At 41.3% G+C, this 11531-nt stretch overlaps 1 protein-coding gene across 2 annotated transcripts in view; it reads left to right on the plus strand.

The window, feature by feature from the left end:
* LMBRD1 (LMBR1 domain containing 1) overlaps positions 1-11531 on the plus strand; it is a 271625-nt gene that overhangs the window by 154106 nt on the left and 105988 nt on the right. For both annotated transcript variants that reach the window (XM_019520503.1, XM_019520504.1), the window contains exons 8-9: positions 4526-4651; positions 7282-7434. In XM_019520503.1, coding sequence (XP_019376048.1) covers positions 4526-4651; positions 7282-7434 — 279 coding nt within the window. The remainder of the gene's footprint in view (positions 1-4525; positions 4652-7281; positions 7435-11531) is intronic.

Below are 11531 nucleotides of genomic sequence, written 5' to 3' on the forward strand. Positions count from 1 at the left end.
CCTCCAGGTCAAAAAATGACCCGCCCACCACCACTCTGGGTGCAGCCCTCCAGCCAGTTAGTCCCCCAATTTTTTAAATGAGAACAGGGTGAGAGATGGTGTCAAAGGCCTTCTGAAAGTACAGGAAGACTATGTCCACTGCTACCCCTGCATCTAAGGATTTGGTGATCTGGTCATAGAAGGCCACCAGGTTGGTCTGACAGGACCTGCCGCTAATGAACTCGTGTTGGTTGCCCCTAAGCATAATCTCCCCTGCTGGCCCCTCATGGACATGTGCCAGAAGAATTCTCTCAAAAAGCTTACCTAGGATTGAGGTAAGACTAACTGGCCTATAGTTTCCTGGGTCCTCCTTCCTCCCTTTTTTTGAAGATGGGAACCACTTTGGCCCTCTTCTAGTCCCTTGGCACCACACCAGAGCACCACGAGTACTTGTAAAGTTGTTGGGGGGTCCCACAATGACCTCTGCTAATTCCCTCAGCACTCTGGGATGGAGATCGTCCGGACCTGCTGATTTTAAAAATTCGTCTAGTCCCTCCAGAAGTTCCCTGACCTAGATCCTCACTGAGCCTTGGCCTAGGAGGCAGGGTGGAAACCAGTTAAGTAGCTCTTTTTACCTTTTAGGCCAGTATTGGCACAGACTCTAGTGGTGGGTGGTCAGTGAGCAAGTGGCAGGGCAGCTGTTGTTGGCTTCTGCTTTTTACCTTCCTCTGGGGTATCGGTGATGGTGTGTGGTGCACTGTTGCTTACTATTGTACCGAGGAAGCAATTTGAGCAATTTTAGCTTGCTCACATGGTCCGGGTTAAACTAGACTTGGCTTTGGGGAGGAATTAGTTTTTTAGGTAGACTTCTTGTCTTTCTCTTCTTCTGTGGGGCATAGTTTGGCCATGCAATTCCTCGTTGTTGCAGGTTGTCCAATGGTGAAATTCTGGTCTCTCCCCTACCGTGGCCTGTTCCTACTGTTTCTGGCCTCTTGTATTTAAGGCATTGAGTGTTTTGTTTTTTTGTTACAGAGTGCTGAGGGCAAGGGTATTTTGTGGTACGCGTGTTCTCTTGGTGTGCATGTTTGTTCTTGTAAACACTACTTGCTTAATGTAGGCAGTTGCACAATGGATCGGTGTTCAGCAACTTCTTTTTAGGCTGCAGGTCAAAATGATCCACCCCAGGTCCGAGGCGGGTGGGTGAGCACTAGGGCTCACACACCACTACCATTATCTCCCCCACCCCCTCAGGTGACACGAGGAAAGTGCCTGCTGTGCGGCTGCCCAAGCTAGATCAAATGTTGATGAGGGCTGTAGGTTGTTACCCTCTGTAATAAACATTTGCAGAGAGACTGGGATTGTAATTCAAACAATCCCTTTTTTTTTTCTGTTTTCACTTCTTTGCTTAAGGTGTCTGGCAGGTCACTTTACTACAGCAAAGAGTAACCTGAAGTACTTGAGTCAGAAATACTCAAATGTAAAGAGAATTCTAGAAAAAGTTTTGCTGGGAATTAATGCATCTGCTTATCTTCAGCAACATCCAGAAACATAAGTTTAGGTGCTCTGCTGTATAGAATACTAGGCTGTCATAGCTTTTTGCAGGCCCTTAGTATAGATTGGATGCAATTTTTTCATCCATTTTGTGCAAAATATGGATGTTACACTGTGTGCAAATTTTTCAGAATAAAGAACTCTTTTGAAGGCCTCAGCAGAAAGCTTAAATTAGATGGGTGTGGTTGCTAGGGTAGCATTAACATTGATAAGTAAATTGTATGCAGCCTTGGACCCTTCTGACACTTGAGTGCTTTTATATATATATTTTTTTTAATGTTTGCTCTTATTCTTTTATCTGAGTTAAGTTGTTCCTAGCATCACAGAACAAGTATTTAAATACAAGAATAACACATGGGCAAGAAGACAGAAACTAGCAGAGAACAAGACTTCATTTGCATCTCCTACATCTCAAACAGATGCAAAAAGAAAATCAGTACTTCATCTTCTAGAACTGCAGCTCTTAAGCAAAAGGATGATCACCTTTTTGTCCCAATGAATAGCCATATATTCAAATAAATAGTAGTTTTCAATACTTTTGCTATAAAAAATTTAGTTCATGTGGTTTTAGTTTCTTTTCATTGAGTACTGCAAACAAAGTGCATCACAAAGCATTTTAGGGAAATGGGTCAGAGATAGATTTAGACACAAATATTGGGTTATTCAGTTCCTAGAAGTTCAGCTGAAGTGGCTTCTGGCTTGTGTGTGGGCAGGAAATTATCATTAGGTATCTGGTAGCTCTTGGGTGGTCTAACAGCATCTCTTTATGCACTAGCAAGTAATTTGCAGCTGGGACACTGATGTAGGACTGTCTGAAGGAATAGAAATCTAAATTGGCTTGTTCACATGCATTGTATGTTAACCTTCCTTGAGCAAGACTACAGTTTCCCTATGTAGTGGGTTAATGCCAGATAATGGTCATGGGGAATAATTTGTTTCTATTTTATTTCTCAAACTTCACATCTGAAAATGACTCTTGGGGATGCCAAGCTTGCTTTCTAGTCACGAGGGCAGGATGCATCACTGGACATGCCTATAATTTAGAGAAGCTGTAGCTTAATTGCAGTAGTAGATATAGATTTGCTCCCAAGAAGGAAGCACCAAAATCTGTTTAGTGGGAAGAAATGAGCTATCTACTTGAAAAAAAATCTTAGATTAAAATTTTAGAAGAATGCTTTTTCTGAATTGAAGTGATGCATCTTGTAGGTGGAAGCTTATTTATGGCTCAGCTGATTCCCAGCTGAGTGACTGTCCTAGAATGACCCCAAAATATACAATATTCCCTCGCTACCAGTTTTATTGGTGTTGGGCAAGAGACCTCTGTTCCCAAACAGTAGGTTATGTTTGTACAAAGTCTTTTAAACGAGGAGACAAACTACCTGTTTGTCTTCCACAGCTAAAGAAAGTCACGTGGGTGTTCTTCTGCAGTCAGTATGTTGTGGTGATTTTTGCTAGAGTTTCTAATATTATTGGGAATAGCTAGTAAGTGCTCCTGCAGATGGTTTCATTTAAGCTGTCCTTGTGGAGGAGGAGGGAGGAAACATATTTGTCAGCTGGAATGAAGTTCTCTTAAATGCTTCATACTAAGCCTGCTGCAATGCAAGCCATAGGTGTAACTGCTGCCTAAAAGGTGATAGCTATATAAACAAAGAAATATTTTGTGGTGCTAAAACTGTCAAATAAATCAAAAGGAAGAGAATTATGTTAATTTAAAGTTTAGTGAAATATTTTTCATGTGCAAGGACAATATTGGACCTACTTGCTTTTGTCTTGCAAAAAAAACCCCCCAAAACAAAACATGTTCTTGAATCCCATTGCAATATGTTGTTTGGTACAGATAGCTTTGTCTGGATCCTTGCAGCAATTTTGTTTGGAGACCTGTATGACACTGCTCCTGTTCCCTGGTCCCCCAGGGAAATTAGTTTTTACATAGTCTGTGTGGTGCAGGAAAGTTGTTTGGACAACCGTTGTTGTTGTTGTTGTTGTTGTTTTGGGGTGAGGGGATGGATTAGGTCCCTTTTAGAGTGCTTCTGAAATCACTTCTCTCATTTTTTCACTGAATAGTTTGGTAAAACATGGATAAGTTAAGATTTTTTTCTGTGTGCCTGCAGGTCCAGGACCAATGGGCAACTAATTGTTTGCTCTGGCCTCATCACATGTTTAATTTAACATGACATACAAGCCATAAAATGTTTTATTTTGAATGGTTTTGTGTGGCTTGTTTTATGTTGCCTTCTAAAATGGGTGCACATGTGGCATCCTTTTAATTTATGCTGCAATTGAATATGTTAATCATGGCATAAATGTAACTTTTATAGCAGACCTTAATATTCAAGACTTTTCCTTTGCTCTCATAAGAAATGGCACTCATAAATGTTCCTTTACTAATAAATGTTACTTCCAGAATTGCCGGTACATCAGACTTGTAACCAGTGTTTTATCACAGAATACATAGTGAGAAAATTAAATAGGACTAGATGGTGAGCAAGTTGAGAGTTATCAGTGTAACTACCCATTAGAAGTGGTGTTTTTTCTTTTGCATGTGTTTTACTTTTTGCATTGTTTTACTGTAGAATTTCAGGTTTTTTATATGCTCTACTTCATTCTCTTTTGGTTATATCTATCTTTTTGATGGGTAAGATTTGGAAAAAGGTAACTTTTGACTGAACCAGAATACCACAGGACAAAATAAGGTTCCAAAGGCCAGGATTTCCACAATGATAATAGATGTGTACTGTAACTTAACAGTTCTTAAGCTTTTCCTCTAATAATAGAATCTAGGACAATATTGAACATTTGTCACCTAGGTTATTTCACAGACTTGCTTTTGTGCAAGGTATTATGGAAAAAAGCTGATGGTGGGTTCTTGAAACAAACTAACAGGAAGGGAGAAGAAGAAATGGAAATACCATTATGAAGGTGACAGTACATCTATGAGGTGATATTTGTGTGTTGCATTGGTAATAATTTTAATGCCTCTTCTTGCCCTTTTTAGGCTTATGGTATGTCTGCTTTGCCTTTAAACTTGATAAAGGGAACTAGAAGTGCTGCCTATGAACTCCTAGAAAACACTGAAGATATTGAAGATGTAGAGCAACATATACAAAGGATTAAACTGAAGGTTTGGTGTTCAGTTGTTTTTAAGTAATGTTCAAAATTTTGTCTTTCCTGATACTAGCTATTATGGTAGTGTTTGGTGTTTAGTCCAAGAAATTGTAAAAGGGAGGACAAGATTAAAGGAGTGTGATTTTTTTTTTCAGCTAGGCTCAACTTCATTAACACCTGGGAACTACAGGAAATAACTTCTGTGGTTCAGATAAAAATTATGGAAGGAATTCTTATCTAATGGAAGATTTGTATCTTTCCCCATCAGAGCTGGTTTAAACCCTTTGGGATTCTTTAGTCTTCATCCTGACTTCAAAGGGGGTCTCTTTTCTTACTAGGAACCCCAACTTCACTTCCTAGCTTCTGTAGGGCATAACTTCTCCCAAGTCGCTACCAGTTCCAATTTCCAAGCTAAATTGATATTCCTATTGAAGGAGTATCTGCACTGAACACCTACTACCACAGTCAGCAAGTAGGTGGGTTTGATTCCACAAATCTCAATCCTTGTGCTAGATTGGGAACCAGTTCATAACCAGTATCTGGCTGCGAAGCAGAAACATTTGTCGCAAAAGTGTACTAATCCATACAGTGCATGAAATACTGATGGATAATTCTCTTCTGATTCTGGAATAGTAATTTCAGTAGCATTGTAGAGGGAGATGATCCTGCAAGAGGCTGGAGGGACACAAGTTTATATTCTGGACCCTATGTGAAGAGAAGGGCAATAGCTACTTAAATGCTTAGATAAAACTTTCAGCCACATCTCCAAACTCTTGAGGCTGGGAGTCATTCTGAAGATGAGGTAGTGCCTCCTGATTTTTTTTTTTTAATGGAATGTTTCTTTATCTTCAGAGTCCAGATAAAGCACCTTGCTATGAGGCTTCAGGACTTGGTTGTCACAATCACATGTACAGCAGTCTAAGATTCTCTATTCTTCCAGTTTTAGGTTCTTTAGCTACCCAATTTCTTTTCTAGAAAGCTTGCTCCCTTCCATGGGTTGGGAGCTGTGCTGGGTCGTGAAACTCAAGGCAGTAGAATGGTATGTTCAGTTTATAAACTAGGTAAGGCCTCGGTTTTTGTGAAGAGTAACATTTCCATCCAAAATACTTGGCAATCTGGCATTTTATAGCTGCTGAAGACTAAATTTTGTTGTTCAAAGCATGTTGTGGAACAAATAAAAATAATACACTTTTATCTATTGCAAAGAGCTTTATTTGAAGTCCTCATGCTTACAAACTTGTCAAAAGCTTGGTTGTATTCATGAAACTTGTTAAGTCAACCAGTGTGCATCTTGGAAGTGGTATATCCATGAGGTGCGAATTGTTGTAGCAAGTGTTTTTTTTTTTCTAACTCACTCTAATCTGCTTCCGAGTGTTGTCACACTTTTAAAGTGGCTTTTTATTATAAAGCCATATTCCTTGGCATTTTGAATTATAGCCAGGTTTTTTCTAAATTGGGAAATTTGCCTTTTTCTAAGTAGTGTCCATATTTATGTGAACAAAGTGATACTGGCATTGAGAATCCTTTAGAATGGTGCTGTGGAAGCTTTGTCTGCTGTGAAGTTTTTGCTCTAGTCTGACTCTTCTCTTGGAACAGGGTCTGCATTGGCAACAGCCATTCTAATTGCTTTAACAGGCAAATAACTAAGTTACTTCTTGAAAGTGAACCATCTGTCCCCTATTGCTGCACTTCCCTCTTGAGAGATAACATGCTGCAACAGTTTGGGACACGTTTTTGTAGGGAAAGGAGAGGTCTCTATTAGCATTCATAAGCATCAAAATTACTGTGTCCTTTAAATTTACTCCCAATTAATCAATTTTCTATTAATTTTAAAATGGTGTTGCAGCAGGCTTGAAGTACATTGTTAATTTATTTACAATGCTAGAGGTTTTAAGAGCAGAAAAAGGTGAATTTATAAATCCCTTTTTAGAGTCTTTTAAGATACAATTTTGATACAAATATGGCTATTTAAAATGAAGTGACTAAATAATAACCAACACTTACAAGCCTTTTAAATAACCTATGAACATTTCAACCTGTAGTAAGAATATGAAAAGTTTGAACTACTTTTTTCATATGTCTTGTATGTAGTGCTAATTACTCTGTATTGACATGAAAAGCATATGTATATTTAACTCACCCATACAGTTTGAAATATTCATGCCCAGCATTTTGTGGATTAAGGGAGTTAAATGTACAATGTTTGCTAGGAGTCAAATTGATTAGTTAGTTATTACTGACTTGTTGCTCACAAAGCTAGCTAAGGCTACTATACTACTGTGTTTGTTTGTTTGTTTGTTTTTTTTTCCTAGAGATTTTGTTTATGGTTGACAATCTCACGGCTATTCTTATGGTTATTTTTATGGCTGACTGAAACCCATTGCTCAGAGGGCTTAGTCTGTTTAACTGGTATTGTTCTTGACTTTACCTGATACTTCTGATGTGAACTCTGGCTCTTCCTTTAGAAGAAGTGGAGGGCTGGGGAGCTGGTAGAAATAAGGTCAAAATGGAAATTGTTTCAAAAACAGTGTTCCTATTGGATAATTCTGACCCCTTACAATTGCTAGTGTTAGCTTATAAATAAAATTTAACATTTTATTTACTTCGTTGTTCCATTACTTTCATGCATTCATTTTTGATTGGCAGTGCAAAGATGGTCGGCCTCTATCAACAAGGGACAGGCGAACCCTACAGCAACTGGAGGAGAGGCTAAGGACACTTCGAAGAAGAGAGAGACACCTAGAGTTTATTGAGAAAAGCTGGTGGGCAAAATTCTGTGGAGCTATGCGACCCCTGAAGGTAAAAACAAATCAGATCCTTATCTGGGTTTTCTCATTTTATTCCTCCTTTTACTATAGAATAACTACTCTGAATTTTATGTTGTCTTTACTACTATGGCCCAAGTCTGGGGGCAGGGGGTGGTTAATACCAAGTAACTTATTTCCTCATTTCTCCAAAACAGTATTAAATAGCTGTTACTACTTCAGCTTGTATAGATGAAAAATGCCACCTCATTCTCTACCCTTGAAAGAAGCATAGGGTGCTGCAGTCGCATACATGAATGTGTGAGGCCTAGGTATTTATAAGTAAAGATGTGCTTCATTTTTTTACCTATGCTAGCATTTTTGGAAGTCTGAGGCTTCTGGTCTTTCTCTGTAATGATATATGGCTACTCTTACACGGTAAGAACATGAAGTAGCTATTAGGTTGGTCTCTATAGGCATTCTTACACATACTTGGGGTGGGGGCACTTTTAATTAGCAGCTCTGAAGGCCTCTCTAAAGTGCTAGCATATCTTGTGTATCTGTGTCCCTGTGCTTAAATGGTGGTGGGGGCACTTGATCTAAAGCTTATCAAACAAGCTTTAGATCAAGGGCCCCCACCACCATTTTTAAGCATGGGGAAACTGATGCATGAGATGAGATGCAGAAGGCTGCTGGAGCATGGAAACCACCGTGCACCAATAGACTCAATTGAGTCTGCATAACACACTGGAATTCAAGTGCATCAGAGCAGCCTCTTTGTGTGTAGGTGCCCTAGAAAACTAAGCTGTTACCTGCTGTTTCTATAACCACTGCTAGATGTTTAGAATTGTCTAAATGGGTTATAGATTGAGGCCTGTTTCACATGCAGATGTGTAGACTAGTTTTTACCAGTAAAAAGCCAAAAATTGACATGTATGTTAATTTACATATTTCTCTGCTATAGGACCTTCTACATAGAGGGGTATTTAGCTGTGTTAGTCTGAAGTTGGGCAAAAGGCAGGGTAGAAGTGCACCTTTCTAGAGTAACTGAATCAGTGATGCCTAACATTTCTGATTTTAACATCTGGTGAAGTGAACTCTTGGTCATGAAAGCTTAAGTATCTCTGATTCACTTAGTCTGTAAGGCTCATCGCTACCCTGGCTTCTAATGGTGTGTGATACTAAAACCAGAAAACTAACATATAATTGTAGAAAAACTTTGATTTACTTGTTAGAAATGTCAGTACTTTAACGCTTTTTATATTAAAGCATAAAAAAACTGATCAATTGGAATTCTGCAGGTTGGTGTTGGAAATCTCCCAACTTTTAGCTAACTTTGTCATACCAGCTCTACCTTTTTTTTTTAGTGGAAATAGGTCTTGCGATGAAATATTCTGACTTCTGGAAACAAACAGGGAAGGGAGCAAAGTGGATGAATTGCTTTGTAGTTCAGTCTTCTGAATTTCTTCAGAAGTATGAATTCCATGCAGCATCTAAGTTTTTTTTTTCCTTGGCCTAAAGGGAGAACTAAAAGCTAAGTGGTCATTAACCCAAGCATATATACTACTTCTGTGCACTGGGTGGTCCTTGGAGTGTGCTATGAAGTCCACCTCCTCTTAAACTGACTATTCCAGCTGACTTCCCTTTCTAGGAGATGGGTGCTTATCTGCAGCTTTAGTACTGAGGGGTTATGGTTTTTCTGTTGGCACTGTCTTCTCCAACTGTCCTTTCCCTGTCTCTTTTTTTTGTGTGCCCCAAATGAAAGTCCTGATTCACTCCATAGATTGATATGTCTGGTATCATGTCTGAGAAGATGGCCTGTTCTTAGTTTGCTGCTGGAATGATTGTAGTTACTTTATGTCTATCAATGCAGTTTCTTGGAAAGAAGACTTCCATTAAAATATTCATTACACTTAATGCCCTGCAATAAGAAGGATCATTTAAGGTAGTCACAACCAGAGTTCTCTTGTTAGAAGCCTTTTGGCTGTGCAGTTTGTGTTCAAAACAGTCCTTGGTGTACAGACTTCTGTTCTTCACAGTTGCATCTCTTACTCCTGTTTGATACTACCCTCTCTCCAGAATCTGAGGGCTGGTTCTCTAGTTGTCTTCTCAGCTCTTCATCTTGATATCATTGCTTTCTTGTGGCCTAGTCTTTTGGCTGCCACCCTAAATAACTGGGATACTTTGAGAGATGTGGCCCTTGTTCCTTCATGGAACTCTAGAGTCTTAAATGAACTTGGAATTCTTACCTGCACAGAATCTCTTAAGTTTTCTTGCTTATGAGTTGCAGCATTACATTGAGAATGGAAGCTTTCTTTTACCACTTCAGTGTTTGATTCCTGTAGGTCAGAGGTGTCCAACGTTTTTGAATGTGGGGCCGGATCATGAACTTTTTATCACCCAGTGGGCCAGCAGGAGTGGGCACTCACGTGGCCTGTCCAGTCCGGCCTGGGGGCACAGCGGTCAAGGGGCACTGCCTAACCCTGCCGTGTCCTCCCTGTCACCTGGGCAGCCTTGAGGATACTCCCACACCTGTGTGCCTGGGCTCGGCAGCCAGGGGGACATGCAGGGACACCCCCTTGCTCCCTCTCCCCTGGGGCAGCCCAAGCCCAACCAGCAGGGCTCCCTCCCTGAGGCCTGCGACTCACCACCCCCAGCACAATGTCTGTGGGTTCAGGGGGATGCAGGGAGGTGGAAGCGGTGCCAGCTTCCTGCCCTGACAGCTACAGCAGGAGTGACAGCAGCATCTCCCACACACCTGGCTGCAGCATTCCTCCGAGTTGGCATCCGTGCCAGCTGCACAGCGATCTGCTGTAGCCTGCATGGCCGGCTGGGACCAGTGCAGGGCGGGGCAGGCATGTAAATGAAGAAGGGAGGGGCAGGGCTAGGAGAGGACACTCTGAAATGAGGGGCGAGGGAAGGAGCTGCACCATGTCAGCAACGTCAAGCGATTAGGAAGCTGCTGAGGGGCTGGGGGAGGGACAAGGGGTGGGAACGAAAGTAAACTGTTTACTTTAGTTTCCCGTCACAGCACCTTGAGCCTTGGAAAACGGCTTGGTGGGCCGCATGTTGGACAAGCCTGCTATAGGTAGTTATGGTAGCAAGTTCCTCTTCTACCCGCAAACCCCTTTGGACTGGAATATGCTTTTTTTTATTGATTACATCATTGTTACCATAAAAATAATAGGAAAAATTAGGGTTGGAAGGGACCTCAGGTTATCTAGTTCGACCCCCTGCTCAAAGTAGGACCACCCCCAGCCAAGGTTGTCTTACCTAGGTCTTAAATCTCTAAGGATAGAGATTCCACAACCTCTCCGGGGAGCCTGTTCCAGTGCTTTTATTACTAATATCTAACCCAAACTGCCCTTGCTGCAGGTTGAGACCATTGCTGCTTGTTCTGTTATCTACCAGCACTAAGAACAGCTCAGCTCCATCCTCTTTGGAACCTACCTTCAGGTAGTTGAAGGTTGCTATCAAATCCCTCCTCAGTCTTTTCTTCTCTAGACTAGACTAAATAGGCCCAGTTACCTCAGCCTCTTTTCAGCAATGATGTGCCCTAGGCCTCTAATTATTTTCAGCACCTTCTGCTGTACTCTCCCCAATTTGTCTGCATCTTTTCTGTAGTGAACACAGTACTCCAGATGTGGAGTACTCCAAAACTGGATACGGTGCTCTAGATGTGGCCTCACCAGTGCCAAAGAGAGGGGAATAACCATTTCCTTCAATCTGCTGGCAGTACTCTTACTAATGTAAGCTGTTTAGCCTTTTTGGCAATAAGAGCACACTGTTGGCTTATTCAGCTTATTGTCCACTGTAATCCCTGGCCCTTTTTCTGTTTTACTTAGCCTCTGCAGAGGAAGGAGGAAAGACCAGCTTATGTAACAATTAGGGGTGCACTGATGGATTTATTTTGGGGGAGGGCAATACCAATAGCTGACTTTTAAGGAGGCATATTGGCATACTCTGATCCAATTTCTGGTGTCAAGTCTGACGGCTTGCGCAGTGTCCGGCTGGTTAGTCTGAGGGGGAAGGGAAGAGTGAGGGGGGATACACAAATCGAGGCCCTTGCAGTGAGGGAAGAAGTGGGGCTGGAGCAGGGACTGGGGCAGGTGCTGCCCAGCTGGGGTGGGCCAGAGCCATGGCTCGTCTGGG

Source organism: Gavialis gangeticus, unplaced genomic scaffold (assembly GCF_001723915.1).
Source record: "Gavialis gangeticus isolate Ggan-Ray unplaced genomic scaffold, GavGan_comp1, whole genome shotgun sequence".
Lineage (NCBI taxonomy): Eukaryota > Metazoa > Chordata > Crocodylia > Gavialidae > Gavialis > Gavialis gangeticus.